This window comes from Sphaeramia orbicularis, chromosome 21 (assembly GCF_902148855.1).
Source record: "Sphaeramia orbicularis chromosome 21, fSphaOr1.1, whole genome shotgun sequence".
Classification (NCBI taxonomy): domain Eukaryota; kingdom Metazoa; phylum Chordata; class Actinopteri; order Kurtiformes; family Apogonidae; genus Sphaeramia; species Sphaeramia orbicularis.
The window spans coordinates 15,738,120-15,757,825 of record NC_043977.1 but is presented as its reverse complement, the minus strand read 5'-3'; the positions used below and the strand labels follow the sequence as shown (position 1 = coordinate 15,757,825).

At 36.6% G+C, this 19,706-nt stretch overlaps 2 protein-coding genes across 4 annotated transcripts in view; both read right to left on the bottom strand.

Annotated features, from left to right (window-relative positions):
• The window catches only part of slc12a8 (solute carrier family 12 member 8), a 35,428-nt gene extending 29,354 nt beyond the window's left edge, over nt 1-6,074 (bottom strand). Inside the window, exons 1-3 of the mRNA XM_030124140.1 lie at nt 5,953-6,074; nt 4,267-4,410; nt 1,036-1,182 (exon numbers count right to left, since the gene is read on the bottom strand). Coding sequence (XP_029980000.1) covers nt 1,036-1,182; nt 4,267-4,404 — 285 coding nt within the window. The 5' untranslated portion in view covers nt 4,405-4,410; nt 5,953-6,074. The remainder of the gene's footprint in view (nt 1-1,035; nt 1,183-4,266; nt 4,411-5,952) is intronic.
• Nucleotides 6,075-8,837: 2,763 nt separating this feature from the next.
• On the bottom strand, nt 8,838-18,289 carry znf148 (zinc finger protein 148). Of its 3 annotated transcripts, none has more exons than XM_030124605.1 (7): nt 18,182-18,289; nt 16,056-16,432; nt 14,932-15,054; nt 14,277-14,400; nt 14,042-14,125; nt 13,824-13,942; nt 8,838-11,429 (listed from the first exon to the last, which is right to left on the bottom strand). In XM_030124605.1, exons 2-7 carry the CDS (start codon nt 16,407-16,409, stop codon nt 9,786-9,788), a joined length of 2,448 nt encoding a protein of 815 aa, XP_029980465.1. In that variant the 5' UTR covers nt 16,410-16,432; nt 18,182-18,289; the 3' UTR covers nt 8,838-9,785. The 3 variants fall into 3 exon arrangements, with proteins under 3 accessions (XP_029980465.1, XP_029980467.1, XP_029980466.1); XM_030124607.1 differs by having other exon boundaries at nt 16,116-16,432; XM_030124606.1 differs by lacking the exon at nt 18,182-18,289 and adding an exon at nt 17,323-17,477.
• Nucleotides 18,290-19,706: the final 1,417 nt, after the last annotated feature.

Sequence of the window (19,706 nt, the reverse complement as noted above, 5' to 3'; positions counted from 1 at the left end):
ATCAGGTATTTTCCTATATTTAATGTATTGATCATGTAGATGTTCATAAAACCTCAGATTACATTTGAGGGTTATTATATCAAAAACAGAGAAAACGGATGAAAAAGTGACTTTTTTGGCAAAACATACTATTAATTGAACATAAACTGAGTGTCTCCATCCACTGTCATTGATCCAACTCCATGGGTTTTACTGGTGAATCAATGTTGTAGAAGATGACGGTGTTTCCATGGTAACTACGAAGCCTCTGAATGTCCAAATGGGTCATATCTGATGACCATGAAAAGATGACAAACTGCATTTTACACTGATTATTTACATTTATTGATAGGATTAGTGGCTCTAAAGTTATTAAACATTTTAGATCAGTACTTTTGGTCACTGGTGTATATTTGGGTCTTTATGGGTAAAACAACCACCAGTTTGTAGAGAGCATAAAGATTGGACTGTGTTTCAATGGAAAAGAGTCATGTGGTCTGATGAGTCCACATTGACCCTGTTCCAGAGTGATGAAGAGCGGTGAATGAAGTGATTACCCATCACGCCTAGTCCCTACAGTACAAGCCTGAGGGGGTAGTGTTATGATCTGGGGTTGATTCAGTTGGTCAGGTCTAGGTTCAGCAGTGCTATGTGTTCATAAAATAATGGAAATAAATATTTTGATATTACAATAAACTTATTGAAATTATGTTGTGATCAAAGCTAAAGGCTGAATAAAGCTAAGGGTCAATGTTAGTGGGGGACTGATTCATTTTTGGACAGGTTGTGTACAATATGTATAAAATCTGCTGCCACTCAGCTATGGATTCTAGCACAGCCTTTTGGGAACAGATGCATTAAACACTCCATAGGTGCAAAATTCAGTGCTTACTCAATTAGCATTTAATGTGATTTGATTACTTAAACATTTAAACTAGGAAAAAAATCAGATGTTACTCGACTCATAGTGTCCAAGCCAGGGAAAGATAGTAAACTCAACTCAAATGCCTGATAGTAAAATACAAACATTAGAATAAATATGTTGTGTAAACTCACCACCAGGTAGCCAGTTCGCAGGAACAGAACAACACCAAAAATGTTGATCATGCATGTGGTAAAAACACCATCCCAGGTACCAAAGAGAACCGGCTCCCACACGAATATTTTGATCTTCCACCAGGGCTGACTAGAGTCCTGAAAACCCTGACCACAAAAACCATGTTATAGAACTGATGCTCATGACTAGGGAGCAAACATGAGGAAAAGCATAACATTACATATGAAATGAGTTTATTTTACTACAAAACAAGGAGTAGAAAAATGAAAGATGATGGAAAACTGAAGGATGAAGAGGCAAAATTATAATCAACCAATAAGGTATGAGCAAAAGGTTTGTTTTTGCAAGCTTTGCTGCTTAAGTTTTTTTAGGTTCTGAAGGGTAACTATAAAGATTTTATGAGTTTCAAAGCCTTTTTTAATTGGAATTTAAATTGCAAAAAAAAAACAACAACCAAAAACCATAATAATAATACGTGAAGGCAGTAGTACAAATTCTGTCAACCAAATTTGTACTGCTGCATTCTGCTCAACACTATATACTGTGCCCAAGAGCAACACTAATTCCTCTGCAAAGTCTTTTCACCCTTCAGCAATTAATTTCTTAAACAGAGACCAGACCAGTTCATCCATCGTTTATCTAAAACCATGTTTTATGTCCATTTCACCCCTTTTTTTCTTTTTAAACCCTTTGTATCAATGTGTTTTTGTTTTTTGTTTTTTCTAATACCACAAATGTGCACCCCAGCATTCCTGTTCTAGGGAGTTTAGTTCTTAATTGTGTAAAAACTACATCTTTGGTATTACTGAAGGAGGCCCAATTATCCATATTTGTATTGTCTGAGGACTCACGGACGTGTATCACAATGAGATTCAATTGTAATTTTCAGATGAATCGATGAGAATGGTGAACTGCTATGTGAATAAATATGTGAACCAAGGAAAATACCAATAAAAAGAGAATTAAAAAAACAAAAACATTGACCAGACCCCATGCATTTTAGATGAAACTGAATATTCTTGGATGATTTATTTATTGAATTTTATTAATTGGTGATTTTATCGGCCAATATGTCTCTTAATGTTTCCTTTTACTGATCATTGTTGTATGCATGTAAGAGAGCCAATTAATCACCCATTTGAGATAAATAAAGTTGTCAGAACTGAACTGAAGATGTGAGCATACATGGAACTATAGAGAGAAACACAAACCCATCAAATAAATGCAAAACCCAATGAAACAAAGAAATACACTTTCAAATGGTTAGACTGAATACATGCAGTCATAATAAGGTTTTCCTCAGTTTTCTTCCATCTTCCCTATGTTTTCCCTCTTTTCATATATATATATATATATATATATATATATATACACACACACACGCATACACACATATATACAGGGTGGGGAAGCAAAATTTACAATGAACATTTAGTTGTTTTTTCTCAGCAGGCACTACGTCAATTGTTTTGAAACCAAACATATATTGATGTCATAATCATACCTAACACTATTATCCATACCTTTTCAGAAACTTTTGCCCATATGAGTAATCAGGAAAGCAAACGTCAAAGAGTGTGTGATTTGCTGAATGCACTCGTCACACCAAAGGAGATTTCAAAAATAGTTGGAGCGTCCATAAAGACTGTTTATAATGGAAAGAAGAGAATGACTATGAGCAAAACTATTACGAGAAAGTCTGGAAGATACTATTAAAGAAGAATGGGACAAGTTGTCACCCGAATATTTGAGGAACACTTGCGCAAGTTTCAGGAAGCGTGTGAAGGCAGTTATTGAGAAAGAAGGACACACAGAATAAAAACATTTTCTATTATGTAAAGTTTCTTGTGGCAAATAAATTCTCATGACTTTCAATAAACTAATTGGTCATACACTGTCTTTCAATCCCTGCCTCAAAATATTGTAAATTTTGCTTCCCCACCCTGTGTGTGTATGTGTGTGTGTGTGTGTATATATATATATATATATATATATATATATTTAACTTTTTATTTTAATGTTTTAAATCACTTTTACAGTGCTGTCACAAAACAAACAAACAATAAAACGAAACAGAACAAGGGGGGATGCTGTTCTTTATGCATTTGACTGCTTTTCCGTACTTGATCTGATATCAAGAATTAGTGTCCTTGAATATGGTCCATTTCTCCCATCTTCGCTTAAAAGTTCCCATCTTAATCCTCAGTTGAAATGTTAATTTTTCCATGGTATATATTTCCTCTATAATGTCCAGCCATTGTTGTGGTCGAAGAGGGTCACTTTTTAACCAGTTCCTTGTGACTACCTTTTTGCAGGCAAGAATTAAAATTTTGAATAAGTAAGTGTCTTCTCTTTTAATTACGTCATCAGGTATTAGACCAAGGTAGATAGTCTGGGGGTCCATTGGAATTTTATAATTTAAAATGTTTTCCATTGTCTGAACAACACGGTTCCAAAACATTTGCATTTTTAGACGTCCAAAAGATATGCGAGTGGTTGGCATTCATGTGACCACATCCTCTCCAGCATTGCTGCTGTTTTCCCAATTGTTTGCTTTTGATATTTTGTGTAATAAAAAAGCGAATGAGGTTTTTCCAGCCAAATTCTCGCCAACCTTTAGAGCTGGTGGATGTTAGCTGCGTTTTACACATAGAATGCCACTCACTTTCAGACAGAGTAATATTCAATTCTGATTCCCATTTCGATTTAATGTAAAATGAACTCACACCATTAAATTTTCGTAGACCCTAATATAATTTTGACACAATCTTAGTGGGTGTTTGTTTGTAAGCTCCTGTTAAGACCTTAATCAGTTTGCTGCTCTCTGATAAATTACTCTTAATCTCCCTGTCAAAAAAATGTTTTACCTGTAAATAACCATACTGATCCTTGTCCTCCAAATTATACTGTTTTTTTATTTTTTCAAATGATTTAAAGGTTTTCCCCTCAATGAGTATACAAATGGCTGTTATTCCCTTTTCTCTCCACCTCAGAAATCTACTATCAGATTTAGCGAGGGCAAATTCCCTCTATATTTTACCACATCTTCTAACATCATCACACGATAATTAGAAAAGTGAATACTCATTTATACATATCCACATTTCAAAGCCTTTGTTATTTTGTGCTTCTTAAACTTTTAGCCATGACATACATTTCCTAATTGCAACAAAGTAAATGTAAACTTATTAAATCATGTCACACCTGGGTTTGATAAATGTTTGCTCTACCTGTGCATCCTCGTGGAACAGATCATGAACATGTGTGTCAGTGTTGGCAGCAGCTCTCCCTTCCACCTGTCCTGCTCCTGGAACATCTCCTTCCTGGTCACAGGTGTGCACAGTCCAGCCTATTGGCAGGGTCTCCATTGCAACCTGCAGGTTTAGTAAACAGTAGTAGTAAACCCTCAGCTGACCCACAGGTTCACCATCATAACTTTTACTTGTAATCAAACACACGGAGACCAGTGTGCTGTGGAGGAAGCCTGTGTTGTTTGCCTGTCTGTTAATGACATTTGCAGCCCCGCCTATCCCGGTTCCAGACACCGGGTGCAGGCAAAGGACACCCGGATCTGACAGGGTGTGTGTTCCTACCTCAGAACCAGGGCCAGGCTTCTGTCAAACTGTCAGCAGGTTAAACAATAAAACAAGCTAAACAAACCGCACTTACAATGACATTTAATAGCCCTGATGTCGAACTGATTTTTAACGTACATTTCAAGCAGTTAACCAACTCATTTAAAGCAATTAGCTATACCATTCTTTATTTTTAGCTTATTGTGTATGCTAGCTGTATATTCGACGTTTTTTTTTTTTCTCAATCCCATCAAAGTTTAGCTTCTTACACCAGCCAGCATACTTTTTAAATTCGCTTAAATAAATTACAATAAAAAAATAAAATACATGAATTATTTAAAATATTTTAAAGCAATTAGCTACACTATTCTTTATTTTTAGCTTATTGTGTATGCTAGCTGTATATTCGACGTTTTTTTTTTTGTTTTTTTTTTCAATCCCATCAAACTAAGTTTAGCTTCTTACACCAGCCAGGATACTTTTTAAATTCGCTTAAATTAATAATTACAATAAAAAAATAAAATACATGAATTATTTAAAATATTTTAAAGCAATTAGCTACACTATTCTTTATTTTTAGCTTATTGTGTATGCTAGCTGTATATTCGACGTTTTTTGTTTTTTTTTTCTCAATCCCATCAAACTAAGTTTAGCTTCTTACACCAGCCAGGATACTTTTTAAATTCGCTTAAATAAATGATTACAATAAAAAAAAAAAAACAACAACTTAAATTATTTAAAATATTTTAATGCAATTAGCTATACTATTCTTTATTTTAGCTTATTGTGTATGCTAGCTGTATATTCGACGTTGTTGTTTTTTTTTTTTTTTTTCCAATTCCATTGAACTAAATTGAGCTCCTTACACCAGCCAGGATACTTTTTAAATTCGCTTAAATAAATAATTAGAATAAAAAATAAATACATGAATTACTTAAAATATTTTTTTAAAAAAGCGTCGAATATGCAGGTTGGTACAGATGCTCAACATACAGTATGATCGAGCCTCACCAACTTGAAGTTTGTTCAAAGTATTTCATTTATATTTTAAAAATACAGTTATTTATATGTCCAGACTAATTTAACCGGTCAGAGTACTTATTAAATGCGCTTATACAAATGAACAAATACAAAAATTATTACTTTTTCAAGAGTCGAATATGCAGGTGGGTAGAAGTGCCAAACAAACCCTCAACAAGCCCCTTCAAGTTAATGTTTGTCCAGAATATTTTACTTTTATTTTAAAGACACAATCCTTTATTTGTCCAGACGTTACAATTAAAATGATACATTTTCTATTATTTATTTATGTATTTAAAAATCTAATTAGTTATATCTTACCTTTTGACAGTCTCCTCTCAATCCATGTTGAGGAAAAATGAAGGAAAAACCTCATCTATGTGAATATTTCATTGTCTCCATTTCCAACAACCAGGATTGTGGCTCCTCTTGCAAATAACGTGTTTGTGAAAACGTCAGCAGGTTAAGTTAGATAAAAGTGTTGTCTCTGGTAAGCCTCCAGGGTGTGTGGCTGCTTTGCCCAAGGATCATGTGTTGGTTTTGGCAAGCCCAGCAATAGGCAAGGTTGACTAATGATTAAAGCTGAAATGTGCACCTACTCAACAGCCTTATCTTTTTATTCCAGGAATCATTTCCTTGATGTGCTTTCCAATATACTCTTATACTATATCTACCCTTAAGGGTACATGGTTTTACCTGTCATCAATCACTATATGGATGTTAACCATGCAGTTTTATTATATATATCCAATGATTATTCAAGAGGGAACTATCTCACCCTGGTAAACACCTTATATAATAATGTTTTATGTGTATATAAGAAAAGGGCATTATGTCTCATTCAAACCTTACTTGCATTGCACATAAAAACCAATGCACAATCAAATACAGTGATTTTCTTAATTTATTTATAAGGACATGACACACAACAATCAAAACAACGATTTAATCCGATTGTTTACAAATCATAATATATTGCAAAAAATCTAATCATGAGTTACTTTACTGAAATTAATCGGCTACAATTAAAGCTGCACATTATTCATAAAACAAGTTCACTCGACCCAACAAGTTAATGACCATGCATATAAACCTTACAGTCTAACTAAAGATCAGCCCCACAGGGAGGCAGCAGGGCGTCCTTGTCAAGTTCTTTAAAAATATGAAAAAGCCAGTCAAATGTCGGACTGTAGGAAAAAAAGATTTCCATCCGTATTTGAAAGATCTTGACACAAACGACTTGTACAGAGATAAATGAGGGTAGCAATAGTGACTGCATATGATATACTGTACATATCAGTGCCTTAAATGACATGTTTCAAAAATAGTTTTTTATCAAAAAATTCATAATTCAGATCTTTTTACACAAAAGAAATATTTTTTTTCTTTAGCTTATACAAGGACACTTACGGCCAGTTTACTGACGACAGTCAAAGGAGGAAAAAAAATGCAATGGTACGTTTCACATAATGTATGACAGTTTTGCTTTTAAACTGCTTCACCGAATCTTAGATTCTCCACAAATAATTCATGGATTATAATTTACCAAAGTAGAAACAATGACCTGAACTGTGCTTTTAAAAACTGCTTGTTTATGAAATGAGTGAATGAGAGTATTTAAAACATAAAAACATAATTCAAGTCATTCTTCACCCAAAGTAGAATGTAACCAACATGAATTCAAGCTGTACAGGTTGAGTATTAGATAATGCAAATAATAATTTCAGGTGAAGTATGTCTTTAAACCGTTTTTGAGAGTGGGGGGCTTTCATTACCAGCATTTGTTGACAGTAAAACTGATCATAATGCAGCGGCATTAACTTACAAAGACTGGAAACTCATCTGCAGAAAATGAATTTTCTTCTTAACAAATGTGAGATATATACAAACATTAGAAAGCCACATTGACGGTGACTGACATGGATTCACTGTTTAATCATATAAATGCTGGATAACCAAATTCATGTGCCTTCCACTGACAAAAAGTGTCTCTTGCACAAGCCTTGTCTCTCTATCGACACACAGATCTAACAGTACTTCTCAGAACATAAAAATATACAATGTATTTACAGCAGGATATTTTCTATACATTCTAAAGGGAATGTTCAATGAGGGGGGAAAAAGTGAAGTATTCGATGATTGATGGGGGTGCTGCTTGTCCCTGATTGTCAGTAGACTTGTAACATTAGGGAGCTTCACATCATTTTCTGAACCAAATCTGATGACATTAAATAAGTGTTTTACACAATAGCACCTAAGACAACACATATATGGAAAACAATTAACAGTGTAATGTCTGATGAAGTAAAGGAGAAACGTGTTAAAACTGCATGGTTTCGACAACACTCGGACAGATGTGATCATTTCAGCTCAAATCTACCGGCAATGAAACCTAATTATTCATACACGCATACTGCAACACGGTAAAATCACAGATAACAGGCTGAGAATTCAACTCTGTGCTATTTATTGCAAATAATCAAAAAACAGTAAAACTAGATTTACTGGTTTTGTATGAAGCTCCCAGACCTCAATGTAAGATTACAGACTGAATAAATCGATAGCTTATGTGTTTGTTGTTAATGTGCAAGTGGAATCTGTTGCCACAGATCACTGACCCAGTTACAGGAAGTATACAAACAGAAGACTGCAGGACAGGAATAAAAAGAAAGACTGAAAGAAAGACTGAAAGAAAGACAGAAAGAAAGAAAGAAAGAAAGAAAGAAAGAAAGAAAGAAAGAAAGAAAGGCACAGATGGAAAAATTAATGAAATCGGAACCAAGCACCCCTTTTCTACATACCACAGCCTAAACTAAGATTAAACCATTTCTCATTACTTGTGCACCTTCCAGTCTTGTAAAAAAAAAACCAACAAAACAAAACTGCAGCTACAGGAGCTTTGACATTACACATGATGAAAACATAAGAGTGTCATCTGTCACTTCACAACGTCTAAATTTTCAATGTCAATTTAGGGCAGGTCATTTAAAAATCTCTCATCTTGGACTGCAAATCAAAGTTTATTCCATACCTCCATTGTGAAGGTAAACAACATTCCCTGTAGTGAAAAATGTGCAAATTGTGCAGACGGTACGCACAATCCTTTTAAGTTGATTTCACTACAGCTGACTTGTAAATAAAATGACCATTATCCTGCAATCATTACATGCTTGCAGTGATCCAATACCCAAATCTTATTTATTTATTTTTTTTGCAGGGTGGGTGGGGGTATTTCAGTTTTAGTCTTGGCCTTTAGAACAACCAATTAGGTATAATCTGTCAAAAGAAACTTAAACTGTGTCTATACCAGATAAATACAATCACTCCAATCTTTCCTTAGGATACATTACATATATCATATAGCAACACCCATTTTAGGTGATGGTAAAGTGACTTCAACATAAAGTGAAGAATCAATTGTGATCACACCACAATGTAATTTCTATAGGCAAATGCAAGGAAAGGTTTGTATTTTTCAGGTTCGTGTTAATACAGTACTTGCACCATATGGACTCAATTGGGCCGTGCACTTATTCTAACACGTTGCCACTGTGCGGTGATGACGTTGATACTGATTACCGCATGGCCTTGTCTATACTGCATGTGAGAACTGTGTTAAGGCAAACCTGGAAATCCAAACCCGTCCTCTCACAGGAGTTATACAGCTGGAATAACAAAAGATTCTAGGAGTGAACTGAAAACTGCCGAGTTGTTTTACCAGATAAACTGCAGAGGGAGGTAGCTAACAGCAAAATGGCGTACATAAATAGGGCCTACATTTCAGTAAGTGGAAATATTGCATAAAGCAGCACAGGTGATTTGATCATCATTAAACAAACTGATTGACAACATAAAAAATAAACTCTGAGAGATAACATTTCACTTAATCTCTTGCTTTGGTCGCCCAGTATCTCAGTGTACATTCTGGTGCAAGAACTACTTCAATTCTTTTTTTAAAGAGGGGGAGAATTAATTATACTTTTTTTAATTAATCAATTTTCATTCAGTCAGACTTAAAACATAAAACAGAAACTCTTTTTTTCTTCTTTGAGAAAGAGCATGAAGTTGTAATGGGACTTGTTTTGGCAAAACAGGAAACATGAGATAAAGTGCCGCTGAAATTATCGACAGAAATGAATTCTTCACGCCTCCTGTCAGCCAAAGGTTTCACTGGAAGAAACATCAGGAGAGGAGTTCAGTTGAGACCTGGTCTCAGTGACTCTAACTAAGGGGAACTCTGAGAAGTCTGTGCTGTGTCCTCGAAGACTTACTTGTCCATTGGCAACAGTAAACTGTGAAGAGGATCCAGATCTTGATGTCTGGAAATGTGACTTGAAGTTCTGATCGAAGGAGCTTATTTGAAAAGTCTGCAGTATCCCTTGCGTAGAGTCTGTCTTTTTGGAGGGCGAGACCTGCTCCAGGAAGTCCTCCTCAGCTGGGGACACCGCTGAGGGAGGCGTGGTCTCGTCACCTGAAAATGAAAATGAGTGTTGGGAGTCCCCGACCAGTAATCCGAAGTGAGGTTTCTCTAAAGCGGACCTTAGCGGAGAGCTCATACCTGATTTGAACCTGCTGGGAGAAGGAAACTGTTTCTCTGTGGAGAACAGAGGCTGTCCAGCTAAAGTGGGGTTTTCTGAGACCAAGCTGAGGCTCTGGCTGGTCAAGTAGCTGTCATTCTGGCTGGTCCTCTCAAGTGCTTGTTGGAGAAATTTGGAGTATTCTTGCAAGAGACTAACCTTCTCAGTAGGTGGCTGAACGTGGGCACTAGAGGCTGCCAGGCTCTCCACGGGGCTGCTGTCCGAAACATCTGAGGAGTTAATGGATATGCTTGACGTCACCTCTGTGTCAGCAACACTAAAAGAAATGTCTGACTGTCCGTTGGCTTTGTTGGAATAGTGGTCCAACAGAGTCTGAAGGACTTCATCTGGCAGTACGTTCTTATCATGACTTGCTTTAATCTCTGTGTTGATGGGCTGGGGCTCCAGGATGGTGGCAGGGACTGTTTCGTCAATGACAGTCGACACCACAGTTTGTGTGACGGGCGGCTGAGCAGAAATGCTGCTTGTGTTGAGGCCATAATCCCGGCTGTTGTTGGCCATCGCGGCCTGAAGGTAACGTTTCTTCTTGAGAAACTGCATGGCGTCGTCGTAATTTGTGCTGCTGGCTGCTGGTTTTGTTGGACCTCCTTGAAGAGTTTCAACTGATTCAAGTTCAGTATTGCTGTCTACATCCAAAAGCCCTTGCTTGTCTACAATTTCAAAGGTATATTGTGTGACTTTGCTATTCTCCTCGAAGGAAGACAGTGTGGACAGGCTGGGAGGAGGCTGTTCGCTGGGCTGTTTGAGACTCCTCTTGGAGACTTTTTTTAGAACTAATTTAGGAGGAGTTGTCTCTTCTGATGACAACTCTCCCTCTTGGTTTTGGCTTGCAGATTCTTCAGGGAGTTCCACAGAATAGTCTGAAATCACATATTCGTGCTTGACTTTGGAGGACACAGCATAGAGAGGTAGACCTTCAATTTTGTTCTGTCTCTGCTCCTCTTTCTCCTCTGCTTCTGCAACAGCAACAGAATGCCCTTCAGTCTGGGCAGCGGTGGAAGCCCCTGAACTCTGCAACTTCTCTGAACACTTTTGGCGCTTCTTTTTAGGCAGCGAACACTCTTTGGCAAGAAAGGGGAGGCCTAAAGAATCGGGTTCACGCAGAGGTCCAACTTTACCAGCTGCCTTGTTGGTCTTTCTCTCTCTGTTCTCGTGACACATTCGCCTGTGTTTTAAAACCCTGTCAGTTCTGGAGAAGTACTGTGGATGAAACAAAATATTTAGTAAAATATTTCAGCAAGAAATAGATAACAAATGCAACAACAACAAAAAATCACCTAAGTCGAGACAATAAAAACAAAGAAAAAACACATTTAATAAGCACAAAAACAGTCAGACACTTTCTATTTTCCATTAAATTTCATCTGTCTTGTAGTAAAGTTAAAATGCCAATGAGGAATTATTTCACATCTAGTCTTTATTCCAATTGCCAGTGTACTATAAATGTAGTTCCTAGTGATTGTATAAATTCCACTTATATTTGTTCTTTGCTTTGTTTTGCAGAGAAAACACTAATCTGTGATTTCCACTGGGATCAGATGCATCATGCCACGGCTCCAACACGGTTTGCCTTTGAGCTCCACTAACAAACAAAGCAGGCATTAAAAAATATATATTTGGATTTGTTTTATTTCTTCTACAATTGTGATATACTTTACAAGGTAAGGACAATTCACCGGAGTTCTGAACAACAGGGATCAAATATTTGTGACTGTGATTAAGTTGTTAAAAATGTCCTCATCTTCACATTTGTTTCATATCAGAATTTTGCTGTAGTGTTTGTTATTGTTGTTGATGTTGTGATTGTTGTGAATTGATCGGATCCTCTTTGCTTTGTGTATCCGATTTTCTGCGTGTCTCATCGGTTCTGTGCTTTATAATATACAGTGGTGGAAAAAGGTTTTGGACACCCCATGCTTTTGTTAAGAATCACTCTTAAATCATTGGGCCAAGTACTGTGCCATTCTCCAAACCCACATGCTCCCTTCTGCACATGCTCTGTTCTGTCGAGGTCAAAACCAGATGTGTCAGTAAGATAATAAAACATATCCAGGGTGTGACATGTTGGAACTGTCAAGAATTTAGATTTGTTGTTTTTTTCTTGTGAGCAGTAACAGGGTTCCTACAGGTTTCTACCAGCTAAATTTAAGACTTTTTAAGACTCATGAATAGAACAGAATTTAATGCCCATTTCACAGCCTTTTTCACAGCCATACTGGCAAAAACTCATGTCAGCTGGGTCAAGAATGATCTTTTCTCCAACCAGTCATTATTAAATTTCCACTTCGCCATGCTTATTTTTTGGGTGATGTGCGCATGCCTAACGGCTGCATGTGTATTGGGCTGAATGTTCTTTGATCATTTCTCACTGGGGGCTGCAAAGTTACTGATAATTGGTTCCTAATTTCAATATAAATTGGCGAGTTACAATGGGTGTAACTGAGTCGACTAATGTTACTTTTTACTTTCTTTGCAGCTTGGACATTTCTCAGACACATCTAAAGACAATATAATGAACCAGTTTATGGCAATGTAACGTACGACCTACCATATGAAATTTAATACCTTTTAGAGACTTTTTTTAAGGTATTAAATGCAGATTTGTAAATTCAAGACCCACAGGAACCATGAATAAACCAAAAACATGCAATTGTTTGTGTATGTCTGATGCAACCACAGCTTTTAAAACACAAAAAAGATTTTTCTACAAATATTTTATGACAATATTTGAGATTGTGTAAAATTTTAAGGATGTTCAAAAACTTTTTCCATAACTGTATATAATAGACTTGCCAGGTATTTTTAGTGAAGTGGGGTGCTGAGCTGGTTGTGGGGGGGGTCATGTTACTGTAACACAATGCAGCATTATCCAGTGGAAATTAGGGGTAACACCAATATTAATTATAATTTAATGGGGGGGGGGGGTTATAGGTGATTTACGACTGACTTCTTTTTCTGTTTCTTTCAAATGTTTGTTTTGTTAAATGTAGATCAGGGGTTCCCAAAGTGGGGTACGCATACCCCCAGGGGTACTTGGAAGAAGCCCTGGGGGTACTTGACATTTTTTTGGAAGTCATCATGTACTGAATCCAAAATAAATAATGAGAATTAATGTTAAAATATAAAACACAATAAATGCATTCATATAATAGTTTTATTGTCAATCATCTTGTTTAAGCTTTGGTAACATTTTAAGAACATTTCTATTTTGTATTATTCAAAATGAGTTTATTTGAGCAGCTAAGTAATTACTTTTTTGTTGATAAAAGGTTAATTTATTAATTAATGACCAATTTATGTATTTTTTTTATCAATGAAAGAGGGCACTTTTCAGGTTATACTGTGAACACAAAATTTACTAATTTGTTATTTTTTTATATATTACAGTAAAATATATGTTGTTCATTTACAAAGTTTTGTAAATATAAACAGACACCTTTGGCACAGGAACAAATTTTGCCTAATTTTTTTTCAATTAAAAATGCTGAAACAAGAGTTGGCGGTACTTAACTAAAAAAAAACAACAGTATATTTCAGGGGGTACTCCACTGTAAAAAGTTTGAGAACCACTGCTATATATCTTAAAGAGTTTACCTGGTGACAGTAGTCACACTGGTAGGGTTTCTCCCCACTGTGGGTCCTCTTGTGCCTCTCCATGTGATACTTCTGGATGAATCTCATTCCACATTCATCACAGCGGAAAGGCTTCTCACCTAAACCAAAAGACAAAAGTGGAGAATACAATGATGAGTCATTTCAGAATAAACTCACTAAAGGATCCTAAGTACCGATTACATGCGTATTTCACTCACCAGTATGGATCTTCTCATGTCTCTGGAGGAGATATTTCTGAATGAAGCGCATGTCACACTGACTGCATTGAAATGGCTTCTCTCCTGCAGTTTGAAAAAAATATAACAACTTTAGTTTTGCTCGTGTATAGTAATTTCTTTTGTAACTTCTCCAAAACAAGGATCCTCCAATCCTTGTTGTCAGAGACCTAAACTAATGTGAAGTAATTTCATAACATGACTTAGTAATTCATACCTGTGTGAATGAAGACGTGCCTCTGCAGATGATAGTTGGTTCTAAATGCAGCATTGCAGTGTACACAAACATGACACTTTGGGTTCTGTATGCCCAAAGATCCATCCTCATTGATACTGAGAATCTACAAAAAAAAATACAGTTGTTTTTAGCTTAATTTTCCATATTTCACTGGGAAGACGAGATATTCCTTTATTAGTCCTGCAAGGGGAAATACCAGATTTACAGCAGCAAGAGTGGAACACAAACAAAGCACACAAGAGCAAAAACGAGCAAAATCAGAAATAAAGACAAATTTAAAAAAGCTATAAATACTATTTACAGCTGTGCACATGCTGAACATGCCACAGGTTGGATAGTGGAGATACTCATACATACACCTATACACGCATATCTACACGCATAACTATATATATATATATATATATATATATATAGACATGTATACAGATTATACATATGAGTATGATTTTTTGCACAGAACTATTTGGAGCTGTTTTTGTTGTGGAGCGTAACAGCTGCAGGAAGGAAAGACCCACGATAACTCTCCTTATGTACAAAGTCCTGCCATCAGTCTCCTCTGTGTTCCCACATAAAGACCAAGCATTTAAACATGTAAATTATGTTTTAGATAAAATAAATTTATACAACCTACCTTTGCTGGTGAACGCTGCTTCCTTTTTTTCTTTTTGGGACACACCATTAGATCCTTTACTTTTTTGTCCTTCTTCATCTGGCTTGATGGGTCTGGCAGCTTCAGTTCCTGCTTAATGCTTAACTGTAGAATCAGGACAAACAGGCACAGTATTTAACAAATGCAACATCTAATTTAAATCCCACCCACTCACTGCAACAGATGAAGCAGTGGGGCCTAATCTGAGGAAACCCAGCATGGAACAAGTGCTCCCCTGCAATTTAAGAAGCAAGTGGTTATGGTTCAAGCATCCTCTGCGAATGACTCCCTGCTGGAGGTACTTCAGACACAACAGACCTCAGTGCAGACCCAGGACATCACCTACACATCTGCCAGCTGACAGTGGACCATCTGTAGACTTTCTTACTTCAACATTTTATTTGGCGAGTATAGCATCATCATCAGTGACTTAAATCTATAAAGTTAACAGCCAAATATAATTACTTAACGGAATAATTTAAGCGTCAAAGACTTTATGGTTTGAATACTGTCATCAAACACTATGTACGGAAAATATTAGACTGCTTTGAAAATATTCAAAAGTTCTCTATGTAAGATTTGCACATGCTCGCGTGCTTATGTAAAGTCTGAGATGGAGTCTGTTTTGTGCTGGGAGCCGGACGTGTGTTGACATTAGCTGGCTGCATTTCTGAGCTAACAGTATCTAGTGTTGCACACAGTTACAGAAGAGACGCACTGTAGGACTCAAATGCAAATGTGAGGATTTTCACAAAAAGAGTTTTCTTCATAGAAATCGGTGTATTGCGGATGTTTTCATGGATTTAGGCATGCCTGTAGCTAATGTCCACAAACTATCAACACCCAGCACTCAACAGATTCAGACATTCACCTGACTAGGAGCATTTTAAAACTTCATTTTAAAGAATGACAATTAATCTGATTTTATGCACACAAGCATATGTGCATCTTCCCTTGTTCACCTTTAATACTGTACTTTTACAAGAACAAGTTATTTCATATAAGCTGTATGCAGGTCAGATCATACGAGCGATATGCATACAAATGACCTCATATTGCCATATTTTTCAAAAACATGGACCTATTTGTAACCAGCATGAACTCACTGGCATATGAAGTAAGCAGGGCAACTTATTGGTGAGTTTTAGGGGGAAATGCACTCCCACCTCACTTCCTCCCTCCTCTTCTCCTCCTCCACCATTCTTTGTCATCTCCTCCTGCATCATCAGCTGCTCTGGAGGGACCAGGTCATGAGTAACCAGAGAGCTCCCCGTCAAGTCCTCATCATCGTCGTCATCGTCATCGTCCTCAGCCAGAAGCGGATGGTTCACCAGAGATCGTTCTCCCAGAGTCATCACCACCAGTCCTCCTCCACTGCTCAGCCCAACTCGCCCTCCTCCATCTAGTCCTCCACTGCTGCACTTTAGCAGCATCCCCTCTAACTTGTCCTCAGTGTTCATCTTACATAGAGTAACTGTTAAGTCTGGAAAAAACAAAACATTACAGAGAGAGAAAAAACACTGTAAGTTGGTAACATTTCAAACATATTCAATGCAGGGCTGTCTCAGTTTTTATTTGATTGTGGGGAGGTTATAAGGTGTAAGGCTGAACAATTAATTTAATCACAATCATAATCACAATGTGAGTCTGTGCAAATCTATAAACTACAAAAAGCTGTAATGTAAAGGCCCAGATTTAGGAGGATTTAGAGTAATCTATTAGCAAAAAAAAAAAGGGGGGGGGGGGGGGGGGTCAAGCAAGTGGACTCAAATTACAATTCTTTACACAGTAATCAAGCTCATTAAATATATGAATTTTGTTAAAATACATATACACTGAAGCTGTACTCCACATAATGAAAATTCCCGGGGAATGTTTCTTCATAGTCAACATAAAAACTAGCGCCACAACTGTTGTTTCTATCTCACAAAATGTACTAACGCTACACAGTGGAAAGTGAATGCAGCTCTGAAAGTTGAGAATGTGACGAAATGATGGGCTGCATTGCTGAGACTAAATTACAAGCATGACCATTTTAATAACATTACAAGATGTGTATGTGCTTGTACTTTTACCTAAATCCGTGCTGATCTCAGAGTTTAACAAGGCTTTCAGACACAGATAAATATCAGTCCAACATGACAAGTATCATCATCGTAAGGACTAGTTAGCAAACCATATATGTGCATATTAAAACTGCAACGTTATACCTGTTTTGACCTTGCATGGCATTACAGTTTAACGACATATAACAATTATTTTGTTAACTAACCTGACGCTAGCAACCACTTGATCTCCAAACGGTAGCTAACATAGCACTTGTGGGCCGTTTCATAACAGACTTGGAGATGTCGTTAACTGATACAGACTTACCGAAGTGGCAATAGGACAAGTAAGTATCTGTCACGGTTTAAGCACACGCCGACAGCTGCTTAGCCACATATGTAAACAACGCTGACTGTGTCACTTAGGTTAAGTGGGTTAAGTCTCTTGCTAGCCAGCTAGCTAGCTGCGCTTGTCAAACCAACTACATCGCACTAGTGAAGAAGAAACGCAGGAAGTGCGGCGAAAACGCCTTCAACATAAAAGCACTCGTGTGATTACAAATAACCCTGAGATTCCCAAAACAGTCCCGCCGCATAGCCAAACTAATTGAAAAACACTGAAATGATGCGACTATGTCAGAATTGTGATCTACAGATAGAGGTGGACTCATTATATATGTATTTAACAAGATCGGCTCTTTTAGAATTTTATTCTGGTGGCTTCAACCGGAAGTGCAATCATTTCGCTGAACTTGACGCAGCCCATGGCCTGTGTGAAGCTAATTTACTACTAGCAAGTGTCGGCAGCAGGCAGTGGTTAGTGCTTGCTGCTGTTAATATATTTAGTTGACACCGCCACTTCATAGATATCAAATTCTTCAGAGACATGCGACAGTCATCGGTGAACTGCAGCCCATAATAAACACTATGCATATCACAAAATACAACTTCCGTGGTCACATTTCTCCAAACTTGTCAGAAGAGCTTGTTGGATTTCGCGCTAATGCTAACATCCACAAGCGTTCTCAGCCACTGTGCTCAATAGGCCACAATGGTTAGAGCTAGCTAGTGAAGATAACGTTCGCTAACTAGCTAGCCCAATAACAGCCTAAATAAAAATAACATCATAGATTCCCGTCGACCGAAAGTGGTATGTAAATAGTAAAGTCTAAGCCACTGGTTCTTACCTGCTAGGCGTCTTAAACCCGTTTAGTTGTCATGATTGTTATGCAAGACTACAGTGTAATGATGATGTGCGGAATAATCAAATACACCATCACATTTCGTCAAAGAAAGAACATGTTTATTTGTCTCCATCTAGTGGCGAGTACTTGTTAATGTCATGAGGACTGCGCTTGTCCCAATTTGTTCTCTGAAACTTAAGTTTGGCGACCTACTTCTATAAATGATCTTAATGCTTGTGTTCAGTGATTTTCACCTCAGCCAGTGAAGTAAAAAAAAAAAAAAAATTTACCTCAGCTAAACCATTGGGCTCATGTCTGAATGGAAAATTTTACAAAAAGTGCTTTGTATTTTGTGACATTTATTTACTTGCTTTGGACTGGTAAAATGCTTTTGCATCATTTCATCAGGTTTATATTTACCTATGTTTTGTACTTTCTGGATATGTAGTTTTGCACTTGGTTTTGTATTCATTTGGTACTATCTTTGGATGTATTTAGTTGGTTTGTCTGACTTTATACAGTATGTTTTTTTGACTATTTATGTATGGCTAACCATTAAGGTTATTATTGTTTAGAAGGAGGCAGGAAATATAAGATTTTCTTCACCCTGCTCCTTTTCGAGCATGGGTGTGTACATGTTTGTTTACTTGATGATTATTAAATGTTTACTGATGAAATGCACAACCATGAACGAAATGAATAAATAATAATAAAAAATAATAATAATACATAAAACATCTAACTTGGCTTCATGCAGTCATGTTTTATGCAATGGAATAGACAATAAGAGGATTTGTTGGTGTGTAGATCTAGCTCTAGTCCAATATATATATATATATATATATATATATATATATATATATATATATATATATATGTGTAAAATAGTTAAATTTCATTCAGTAGTCTGTAGGTAAAATTATTCTAGGGTAGAATAACGACGTTCACCTTAACCCCTTCATGCATGAATTATGAGAACCTTAGTCAAGATTTTTTTTTCTGGAGTGTTTTTATACCTCCTTAGGCATAAAAAAAAAATTGCGATCGAGTTTTTTTTTTTTTTTTTTCATGGTGTTACAAAAATGTCCATGCATTTAATTTTTTAAGTAAAGAAACATGTATTTAAAACCCAATATCAGAAAGTAAAATGAAAACAATGAAATAAAACCATTTTTAAGGCTACTAATTTGATGTTTTCTCACATTTGAACATACTCTAATGCTCGTTATTACCTCAAATAATATGCAAAAAAACCAACTCTTTTTTGTCTAACAAATAACTGATTTACACTTAAACATGTTAATACAGATCAGGTTTATCAAGAACAGCAAAGTTATAGTAATGGTATGAATTGCAGTGTATTATGAGATGTTGCATAAATGTCCACTGTGTTGGCTCATATGGAACTATAACAACAAAACCTATAAATATACAAGAGAACAGCTGGAGAATAACTGTCCACTGTAGTGACCACAATGCACGAAAGGGTTAAAAAGACATTCAAGGATGCAGCGGTTTGGTGTGCGTA